Source organism: Aquarana catesbeiana, linkage group LG07, assembly GCF_042186555.1.
Source record: "Aquarana catesbeiana isolate 2022-GZ linkage group LG07, ASM4218655v1, whole genome shotgun sequence".
NCBI lineage: Eukaryota > Metazoa > Chordata > Amphibia > Anura > Ranidae > Aquarana > Aquarana catesbeiana.
In genome coordinates, this window is record NC_133330.1 from 30,498,655 (window position 1) to 30,510,583 (window position 11,929).

General features: G+C 45.1%; 1 protein-coding gene across 2 annotated transcripts in view; it reads left to right on the top strand.

Moving 5' to 3' along the window:
* RUVBL1 (RuvB like AAA ATPase 1) overlaps positions 1 to 3,173 on the top strand; it is a 52,842-nt gene extending 49,669 nt beyond the window's left edge. For both annotated transcript variants that reach the window (XM_073591895.1, XM_073591896.1), the window contains exons 10-11: positions 796 to 887; positions 2,778 to 3,173. In XM_073591895.1, coding sequence (XP_073447996.1) covers positions 796 to 887; positions 2,778 to 2,937 — 252 coding nt within the window. In that variant the 3' untranslated portion in view covers positions 2,938 to 3,173. The remainder of the gene's footprint in view (positions 1 to 795; positions 888 to 2,777) is intronic.
* Positions 3,174 to 11,929: the final 8,756 nt, after the last annotated feature.

Below are 11,929 nucleotides of genomic sequence, written 5' to 3' on the forward strand. Positions count from 1 at the left end.
TCATTCTGGCTGTGTCCTGAGTAATCGGCAGAGTCTGCAGTACCTGCCGGCGGTACACGCGCCCGCCCCAGAACCGGAAGTGTCTGATCACGTACTAGGTACGTGATCTGGCGCAGAGCGGCCGACTGCCGCAGTGTTTCTACGGTCGGTGGTCCGCAAGGAAGACTTCCATCTTGACCTGTAAAACTTGCCTCCTTTGTTGACACATTGCAGCAGTACTTGTTACCTCAGGACCCATTACCCTTCTAAATCACTGCATTGCAAAAAAAAAAAAGAAGCAACGGGAGCCAATCAGTGCTCATGTGTCAAGGAATATGCTTAAGGGAGGAGATGGCAGAGAGATGAGCTCATCAGTCTGCAGCTTCTCCTTTTACTGTCCAGTCACAGGCTGTGGGAGGGGCTAGACCTGTAAGGGTTTCTGAGCTGCAGCAGAGAACAATCAGGTCACTTACCAGATAGAGCTAAAGACAGAAATACAAATCTTTTTAAAGACAATAACTACCTTTTTAGTACAGAATATAGTATTTAAAAAAAAATCTAGATTCCATTTAAAAAGATGGAACTTAAAGAACGTTTTTTGAAGTAAGCTAGAAGCTCTTACTACTCAGTCTCCTTCAGTCAGACCTCAGATGGCCTCATTCCCTCCCACCTGTCATTGTGTATCATCATTGCATTGCATATTAGAGGTATTCGCTGCCAGCGTCATTCTATGAAGAAAGGGAGTGGGGTGAAAGAATTAAACCACCCGCTGCGTAAAGCCGCCATCTCATCTTGCTTCCTTGTTTCTCCATCCAGATTATAAAGATTCGAGCGCAGACTGAGGGCATTAACATCAGCGAAGAAGCCTTAAATCACCTGGGCGAGATCGGCACTAAGACCACATTGAGGTTAGTAATGTTCTGGCCCTGCAGGGTCGTTCTTCTCTTACAACAGGGGACACGGGAGGACAAGGCAGCTGAGACACATCGGCATCACCCCACCACTCAGGTAGACAGATGTTGGCTGTCAGTGATAGGAACAGCTCAGGTGTGTTATCCTCCTCATCTGATGGCAGCAGGCCTGAGTGCCATTCTTTTACTTTGTGAAAACACCGACAGATTCCCCCCACGTGCTTTTCTTTCTAATGTTTATCTAACTTAAAGGAGCATTCCAACAACTAAAACTACACCCTATATAGATTCTAAAATTACTTTGTTTTAGCTAGTGTACTTGCCTAAAGTCTTTTTTTTTTTTTTTTTTCTTTGCTTGTTTTTACCTTCTCTGTCACATTGGGTGATTTCACCTCCTTTCCTGTAGACACACCAGAAAGGCAAAATATATCTCTTTAAATTGAGGGTAAACCCCCTGTGTAGTCAGTTATCACCTGAACAAGTGTTTTCCTTTGGAAGATTTCCCTTATGTTGCTGTTTTGGTGACAGCTCAAAATGTTGGATTTCTTTTCACTCTCTGTGGACATAGACATTGGTCTCCAAGACAGAGAGGGTGATTCTCCCCAGTAATAAAGCAATAAGTAAATGCAGCAATAAAAATGTGACGGGGGATCTAATCTCATTGCACTCCATCCAAAAGAAAAAAAAAAAAAGTTTAAATGTGCTTTAAATTCGGGACAAAGTGACTGGTTCTTATTTGAAGGGTTGGGAGGGAGAGTTCCTTGGGTAGGCTCACAGGAAGGAGAACTCAGGAAGGGAGAGGACAGACAGTATTTGGGTAGGCTTACAAGGAGGAGAGCGTGCAGTGTGGGGTTGTACTTGTATGGGCTTAAGTTAACGTTTGGCACCATTTACTTGTTCCACCCGTTTTTTAACGTGGAACATGTTCCTGCTCCTGCAGCCTCTCCCCGATCTCCCTTCTAATTTTGACAGTGGGCTGGGGATCTTCTCCCCACACCCGCTGTCACAATTTTAAAAGAACGCAGCTGTGCGGGACATCTGCCCACCCATCTGCTTCACTCATTCAGAGTCCTGTGAATGGATGCACTACAAGTACCCACAGCCTTTGCGGCTGACGGTTTGTAGTTCTCAATCAACTACCAGGGCACTGGTGAGCGCTTTGGTAGTTCATTGATGCTTCCTGTCATTTAGTAACTGCCTGCCCGTATGAGGTACAGGTAGACCGCTGCTGATCACGGATGCAATGCTTTGCAGGCTTTTTACCTGCAAAAAGTTGTGTGGTTTTTTTTTTTTTTTAATAAAGGTGAACTTATTCTTTAAAAGAAGGAAAGAGCTCCGGGTGGAAAGGGGTGGTACTTGGGTGGGTTCCTGTCATTACAAGGGTAGAGCTCAGGGTGGAGGAGATGGTACTTACTATATATATATATATATATATATATATATATATACTTTATTCATTACTGTATAATCTTGGAAGAACAAGTTCACACGATTACCGTCAACATAAGAGATGTCCTAATGTACTCCACTTTCCTTGCATCCAATATGGCGGTATACCTTATGGAATCTGTTGCAGCATTACAGGCCGTTGATAAAATTATTGCTACTTGAATTTAGCATGGCCTTCCTGAATTGACACACTGCTTCAGACAGCATCCGCACCACAAGTCGTGTCAGAAAAACCTTATTGAATCGCACTGATAGTCTGTTATCCAACTGTCATGCAGAAGTTTCTAGCTTAGCTGTCAGTACAAGATGTGGATGCCGTGGCTTCTGAAACCTGCAGAGCAACAAGACTTCCATTCAGGTTTTTTTGAGGTCTCTAACATTCAAATAAAGACAATGCAGACCAAAAAACATATTCCTTTTTTTTTATTCCCATTTTAGGTACTCCGTACAGCTACTGACCCCGGCTAACCTCCTCGCCAAAATCAATGGCAAAGACAGCATCGAGAAAGAACACGTGGAAGAAATCAGCGAACTCTTCTACGATGCCAAATCGTCTGCCAAAATACTTGCCGAGCAACAAGAAAAGTATATGAAATAATTCTAGAATGACATTCCATCCTGCCTCTCATTCCCAAAACACCATCCGCTGCGATATCCCAGAACAGATAACCGTCTCAGAACCATCCATTGTGACGTAAACTTATTAGTCTTCTATTTTTGCTTCTGGATTAACAGATGTGAACTGATTAGAAAATATTTAATGTCCTATTTTGGTGAAGATCTTTTTTTTGTTTTGTTTTTTTTTATTAAACATAACTTAATATAAAAAAATAATTAGTTGTGTTATTTATCATAAATAGTTATTTCAGCTCAAAGAGGATTGGGAAGCTGAGGACAAAGGACCAATCTCCAGTATTGCCTAGAGGTTCCCTGCTGCTGATCTTTTCCCCATTACTCACCATGTCTCATTTTGCACCGTTTCTGTATGGAGGTGGACATCACAGCAGAGGCAGGGCTTTGCTTCCTCGTATTAGAACTGCCTCTTTGATAACTGGTTGGGAATATTCAAGAACGGGGGGGGGGGAAGAGCACAGATCCACAGAATGGATGAATCGGGGGGGATCCTTGCACTGCAGGTCCTCAGCTGCTGCTTCCTCTCCAACAAGGAGAACCGTGAGCAGCACAGTAGGGCCCTCAGCAAATCTTGAGACACCAGCAGTCACAGGCAAAGAGTGTTCCCACCCACCAGCTGAGCATCTACACCAAGGAGCCAGACCGCGTTAAAAAAGGCATGTAAGTACAATTTATGCTATAAAATATATGAAGGTCAATGGGGAGGTAATATTTAAACTTGGTTCATGGTTTAGCCTTTCCTTCTATTGTAATATGAACCTGTACTTTGCCCATGCAGAGCTACAGGTTCCCTTCTCCCAGCACCATATGCTTCTCTTTCCTTTGTACCCCCCTCTGTTGTCTTCGACTCCCAGGAGCAGAAGCCACCCTGTGTAAGCTGTGGCCCACTTGAGGGTAGCTTACACAGGACTTATTACTTCTGGGTATGTGCACTGCATACAGGGAGAGTCCAGAGTGTTTTTGCTCTGGGCAGCTGAATAGAGAGGCAGGGCAGATAAAGAAAGCATGTGCTACTGGGGAATGGGGACTAAAGCAACTTTTACCCTGTTGTGGGTGAGGAAGACAGCCATGTTTCCTTTAAATGTATCTCTGATCAAAAATGTTTTTAAACTTTCTAGAGCGGGGGTCTCAAACTTGCGGCCCTCCAGCTGTTATGGAACTGCAAGTCCCATCATGCCTCTGCCCATGGGAGTCATCATTGTAACTGTCAGCCTTGCAATGCCTCATGGTAATTGTAGGAGGGCCACCAGTTTGAGATCCCTGGTCTAGAGCACACCCCTCTATTATGTTCTTTTTATAAAGCAATCTGTTGATCCTTCCAATTGAGGACATTGAAAGCAACTTCCTATGGAAGGGCAACTACACTCTTAGACCAAGTTTACACATGCAGCAGGCTTTTCCCTGTCTCTGAAAAGCTATCTGTGGTGGATTTCAGAGGCATTTGACAGATGATGATGAGGCGATACAGCTCCTCACTGCTTGTTTTAACCCTGTAAAGCCCACACCACAGTACAACAACTGCATGCATTGCATGTGGTTGTGGCACAGCTTCATTCACTTGAATTGGTCGTGTCCAGTGTCGGTACTGCCTGCCAAAAGTGATTGGATATAATTTATGCTGTAGCATGTGCAAATCCTCATGAGACTGCCTTTGCCGCTTTAAAGTGGTTCTGAAGGCTCAAGGTAGAGAGCCGGTAGAGACATCCCCAAAAAGACTTGCAACTGTAATTGCAGAGAAAGGTGGTTCTACAAAGTATTGACTCAGGGGGGCTGAATACAAATGTACCCCCACACTTTTTCAGATATTTATTTGCAAAAAAAATTGAAAACCATTTATCATTTTCCTTCCACTTCACAATTATGTGCCACTTTGTGTTGGTCTATCATATAAAATAATTTTTTTTTAATGTTTTTGGTTGTATCATGACAAAATGTGGAAAATTTCAAGGGGTATGAATACAGTGATTTACAGCTTCCAGGGGCATCAGTCAGGTATGGTATATACAGAGTTACATTGCTCCAAGCTGGACCAATTTAACTATGTAAACTTATACCCTACCTGGAATTTTTTGATTTTTTTTTTTAAAATTATGGCCACGTTTCCTACTTGGGAATGTGTGGACCTTGATACATCAGACTCTGTAGATAAGACATGGCATGAGGGTATGTTTGAGAATACCTCTCCTGCATTACAGATAAATGAAGGGGTTCCCAGGTTCTTGAGTGGACTGTAAACTACAGCAATGCATAGATAACCTGAGGCCTTAAACACATACATTTCAAGCAAGCAAATTAGTGTCATCCTCCAAACGAAGCCACTGGCAGATGTGTGTGCATCCACCAGCTGCGTGCAGGCAGCCCATAGAAGTGGATGCACACGCAGCATGCCGGCATGGACACAATCGCATATTTTGACATGCCCTCATGTCAAGCTTTGATATGCAGTTGTGTCCATGCCGGCGATCTGGACGGAAGACGGCACAAATTTGTCATCTGAGCACTAAAGCTGAACGCCAGGCAAACCTCTTCCCACCACCACCTCCCGGCCCTTTAAGAGCTTCTAGATGCTGGGATGTGGGCATTCAGGGTCACGTGACTGCTGTAATTGGCTGTCACATGATTGGAAAAATTCCAATCGCAAGTATGCATCGGGCACTTTCCGATACCTGACGGTAACTGTGCTGAAGTGCACAGGGCGCACGCTCTCAGCACAGAAATGTTAACATTTAGGCTGCATATATGCGGCCTCATGGCCTTAAAGCTTACCTGCCCAGAGGCCGCATATATATGCGTATGGTCTCTTGGCGCAGAGCGACCTCATATTTGCGTGCAATAGAGCTGTGCCGTGAGCAGTTACCGGCGTCTAACTGATAACTTTCCAAGCATGTGACAGTCAATCATGGCGGTCACATGACCATAAGCTCCACCTCACCTCCTGGCATTCTAATGCCCTTAATGGGCTGACAGGCGCCGGCTCTAAGGGGTTAAATACGCAGAAGGGGGTGGTTTACTGGCCAAAGGATTTTTATTTCTGTCCATCAAGTCCTGAGCTTTACACAGCTCTGCCACTCATCACAAACATGTCTGGTGGGGAAGAAAATGTGATTTTTCTCTGGGGCAATTCAGTAACATACAGTAGGTCTTGTCCCTCCCCTATCCTGTGGCCGGACAATGAAAAGAGAAGAAGATAGGGTCATTACTATGTCACTCTGCTTTCTCCTCCTTTCAGAATGTTCTTTATAAGCATATGAGCACAACTGGCTGGCCCCTTTGTGCTGCTTCCCAGGCTGAGGTCCGCTTTAGAGGCGATTGCAAAAGGCTGATACTTGGTAAAATAACACTTCTTGCATTTAAAGCTTATACAGGTGCATCTCAAAAAATTTGAATGTCATCAAAAAGTTTTATTTCAGAAATTCAATCCAAAAAGTGAAACTCATATAAATTATATAGATTCATTACACACAGAGTGATCTATTACAAGCATTTCTTTCTTTTAATTTTGATGATTATGGCTTGGGCCCCTTTCACACTGGGGAAGGAGGTGCGTCGGTGGCAAAGTGCCGCTATTAGGCCGATAGCGGGGGGCGGTTTTACCCCCCCGCTAGCGGCCGATAAAAGGTTTAAAACCACCACAAAGTGCCTCCACAGAGGCGCTTTGCCGGCGGTATAGCCACACACTGTCCCGTTGATTTCAATGGGCAGGAGCGGTGTGTATACGCCGCTCCGAATATGCTGCTAGCAGGACTTTTTTTCCCGTCCTGCTAGCGCACCGCTCCAGTGTGAAAGCCTGAGGGCTTTCACACTGGAGACACAGCGGCTGTTTCGGGACGGTTTGCAGGCGCTATTGTTAGCACAATAGCGCCTGCAAACCGCCCCAGTGTGAAAGGGGTCTTACAGCTAGTGAAAACCCAAAATTCAGTATGTTTTATTTACTTATTGATTGACACAATACACTTTAGCGCAGCGTATTTTTTTTACATTGGACGCATGCAGCTAGGTGGGGATTACTTTTTTAGGCATAAGATCAGCGTGGCTCACGGGATTTTCCCTTTGTAAGTCACAAAAGGTCATTGCTAAGAAGCTGGCTGTTCAGACTGCTCTATCCAAGCATATTAATGGACATAAAGTAAAAAAGAGGGCACTCACATTGCCACATCGGTAAGTTAGAAGGAAACAAAAAAGAAAGATTACTAAGGCCCCTTTCACCCTGGGGCGGTAGGGGGCGTCGGCGGAAAAACAGCGCTATTTTTAGCGTTGTTTTACCGTGGTATTCGGCCGCTAGCGGTGCAGTTTTAACCCCCCCGCTGGCGGCCGAAAAAGGGTTAAAACCCCTCGTATAGCGCGGTATTACCGTGGTATAGCCGCGCTGTCCCATTGATTTCAATGGGCAGGAGCGGTTTAGGAGCGGTGAATACACCACTCCTTCACCGCTCCAAAGATGCGGCTTGCAGGAGATTTTTTCTTCTCCTGCCAGCGCACCGCTTCAGTGTGAAAGCCCTCGGGCTTTCACACTGAACAAACAGCGGAGGCTGTTTAGGGGCGGTTTGCAGGCGCTATTTTAGCGCAATAACGCCTGCAAACCGCCCCAGTGTGAAAGGGGCCTTACTGAGTATCGCTGGGTCGGACTTTTAAGGCATTTGAAACAATAGCAAAGTATAAAAAAATAACAATACATGAATAGAGTGTTCAAGAGTTTAAAATCATGTTATAATGATACAGAGTATACAGTGAGCCCTTGTCCGACCCAGGGATACTCAGTAAGTATCCCTTTCTTTTTTGTTTCCCATATTAATGGACAGTTGAGTGGAAGGAAAAAGTGTGGTAGAAAAGGTGCAGCCTTGATAGGATTGTGAAGCAAAGGCCATTCAAGAATTAGGGGGAGATTCACAAGGAGTGGACTACGGCTGGAGTCTGCTTCAAGAGCCACCACACACAGACGTATCCAGGACATGGGCTACAACTGTTGCATTCCTTGTGTCAAGCCACTCCTGAACCAGAGACGTCAGAAGTGTCTTACCTGGACTAAGGAGAAAAGGGACTGGACCTTTGATCAGTGGTCCAAAGTCCTCTTTTCAGAGGCACATAATCCAAGTTACATGAGGTCCAGTGTGAAGTTTCCACAGTCAGTGATGATTTGGGGAGCCATGTCATCTGCTGGTGTTGGTCTACTGTGTTTTATCAAGTCCAAAGTCAGTGCATCTCTCTACCAGGAAACTCTAGAGCACTTCATGCTTCCCTCTGCTGACTAGCTTTATGGAGACGTGGATTTAATTTTCTAGCAGGACTTGGCACCTACCCACACTGCCAAAACTACCAATACCTGGTTTAATGATCATGGTATCACTGTGCTTGATTGGCCAGCAAACTCACCTGACCTAAACCCCATAGAGAATCTGTGGGGTATTGTCAAGAGGAAGTTGAGAGACACCAGACCCAACAATGCAAATGAGCTGAAGGCCACTATCAAAGCAACCTGGGCTTCCATAACACCTCAGCAGTGCCACAGGCTGATCACCTCCATGCCACGCCGCATTGATGCAGTAATTCATGCAAAAAGGAGCCCCAATCAAGTATTGAGTGCATAGTATACTGTACATGGATATACTTTTCAGTAAGCCAACATTTCTGTTGGATCTTTTTTTTTTAATTGATCTTATGTAATATTAAAACTTTCTGAGATGCTGAATTTTGAGTTTTCACTAGCTGTAAGCCATAATCATCAATATTAAGAGAAAGAAATGCTTGTAATATATCACTCCGTGTGTAATGCATCTATATAATATATGAGTTTCACTTTTTGAACTGAATTACTGAAATAAATTAAACTTTTTGATAATCACATTTTTTGAGATGCACCTGTATCTGACAATATGAGAGAACAGTTGGAAGACAGGCAAAGCGTTGTCACCCTACAACAGGAAGTGCCTGAACAAGGATCTTCACCAGGTATTATTTTAATAAAAGCCTTGAAGATTATAAACAGCTTTTGAAATAACAGTGGCTGAGTTTCAATGGGGATTGATTTAAAGAAAAAAAAAGCGTGACACCCTTTTAATTGTTTTATGTACAGTGGGTATAGAAAAGAATCGCCCCATTTAAAATAATCACATTTTGTAGCTTTGCAGCCTGAAATGAAGGTGGACAGTTTTTGTTTTATCCAGCTGTATTTACATCCGAGTGAAAGATATAACACCAACATGTCAGAAAAAAAAAATCAAAAACAGAAAGAAGCACTGAGTTGGAAAAATAATCCCCCCCCCCAAAAAAAATGACTAGTAAACTCAATCAGGTGTAGCTAATCACCTTCTCAATGGCACACAAAGCCATTTGACTTTCAATTGGGAACAGCTGTGGTCATTTTGATTAGCTCAGCATGAAAAGAGCTTTCCTGGAGCATTTCAGATCCTGATAGTGCAACTGAAGCAAGCAAACAACAATGGGTGGCAAGGTACTGTCACTGGGATCTCCAGGATAGCGTTGTGGACAGGAACAAGTCAGGACATGGATACAAACATTCCAAAGGCTTTATCAATGCCTAGAAGCACAGTGAAGTCTATTATTAAGAAGTGGAAGGTATTTGGTACAACACAGACCCTCCCTGGATTAGGATCCAAACTGGATAAAAGAGCCAAGAGGAAACTGGTCAGGAAGGCTACCAAGAGGCCTACAGCAATTCTGAAGCAGTTGCAGGAATTTATGGCAAAGAGTGGTCATTGTGTTCATGTGACAACAATATCACAAATTCTCCACAAACGTGGCTTGTATGGGAGAGTGCAAGAAAAAAGCCTCTCCTCAAGAAAGGCCACATGCAGTCACCACTGAGCTTTGCCAAAACGCACCTTGAAGATTCTGAGGCCGCATGGAAAAAGGTGTTAGGGTCAGATGAGACTAACATTGAATTATTTGGCCTCAACACCAAACGATATGTCTGGCAGAAATCCAATAGAGCTCACCATCCAAATAACACCATTCCTACAGTACAGCATGGAGGTGGTAATCTCCTGTTATGGGGGGTGGTAATATCCTGTTATGGGAGGTGGTATTCTGCTGTTATGGGGGTGTTTCTCTGCAGCAGGGACTGGAGCACTTGTCAGGATAGAAGGAAAAATGGACGGGGCAAAACACCATCAAATTCTTGAGGAAAATCTGCTGCCCTCTTCCAGAAAGTTGTCAATGGGAAGAAGGTTTACCTTCCAACAGGACAATGACCCAAAGCACACAGCAACAATGAGCACAACAGTGGTTGGAGGAGAAAAGGGTGAACATCCTTGCATGGCATAGTCAATGCCCAGACTTAAAGTGGTTGTAAACCCTCCCTAGTGACTTTTAACTATAGGTAAACTTAGAATAAGGCTTACCTATAGGTAGTGGAAATATCTCATAAACGTGCGCCGTTTAGGAGATATTTCACTTGTAGTGCGCGGATAATGTAATCGGCGCATGCTCTGTGAAGAAACGGACCTCCGTGCCGTTTCTTCTCCCAGCGCGTGCAGTCACTGACGGCTCCCACACGCATGTGCGGGAGTGACATCACGCGGCTTCGGACAGTCACAGAGCTGGAGTCCGCGACCCCTGGAAGAAACGGGGCGAAGATGGACGCAGTCTGCACAGGGGACAGCGATGGATTAGTTTGCAGGTAAGTGTCACATAATGGGCTAGTATGCATCGTACTAGCCCATTATGGTTTTAATTTGCAGGCTTTTCAGGGAGCAAAAGAGGAAGTATAAAAAAAAAAAAAAAATTTAAAACCCAGCAGCTACACATACTGCACACACACATACTGCAGCTGCTGACTTTTAATAATAGGACACTTACCTGTCCTGGAGTCCAGCGATGTCGGCACCGCAGCTGATGTTTCCATTCGCTGTCGGGTGGTGCTGCTGCTGCCACTGCCAGTAAGGGAGCCCAGCAGTGTAGCCTTAAGGCTTCATGCCGGGAACCCTACTGCACATGCGTGAGGTGCTGCTTCTCTCTCCTACTGGCCTGGCGACAGGGAGAGGAGGAGGGAACCCCATGGAGAGGTCACGGGCCGCGGCCCGGACTCCTGGAAGTGGGAACAGGATACCTGTCTTTGGTATCCTGTCCCCCCCTCCCCCCAAAAGGTGCCAATTGTGGCACTGGGGGGGAGGGGGAGGAGACAAATGAGGGGAAGTTCCACTTTAAATGCAATAAAAGTAAAAAAAGAAATTTTGAAAAAAAAAAAATTCCCCTTGAAGAGCATTGGGTGGAAGTGACATTTGATGTCGCTTCTGTAATCCAATGGTATGGAGCTGAGTTGGGACCATCTATCCCTCACTTGTCATCCAGTCTCACAGGGGAGAGGATCTGATCATCTCCACCACTACTGACGGCTCCGGTAAGCAGTGGAAAGGGGGCACCTCTCCCGCCCCTGATAAAGTGATCTTTCGACGAATCCGCTGCGGAGACCACTTATATCTGAAAGCCGACCGCCCGCCGTTTAAGAAAATACCGTTGTTATAGCAGCTTTGTGCCACGTATTCCACGTCAAAGTACCGAGGTATAACGATGGCGGCTGGTTGTTAAGTGGTTAATGAAGTAAAATTCCCTCTGTCTAGAATGAGACTTACCTCTAAGTACTGTAAATATCTCCTAAATGTGCGCCGTTTAGGAGATATTTACTGTATACTGCGCCGGTGATGTCATTGCCGCCTGTGCTGTTTCTTCAGAGCCGTGTGCTGTGACTGGCGGCTCCCGCGCATGCATGGGAGTGATGTCATGTGGCCCCGGAAGGAAGGCAGAGGAGTGAAGATGGATGCGGCCTCCAGCGGGGGGACGAGGGCTTCGTTTGCAGGAAAGTTTAACCACTTGCCGCCCACCATATAGCAGAATGACGTCGGCAAAGTGGTTTCATTATCCTGACTGGACGTCATATGACGTCCACAGGATATTGAGCCGCTGCGCGCCTCTCGGGGCGTGCATCGCGGCGATCGTTGTTG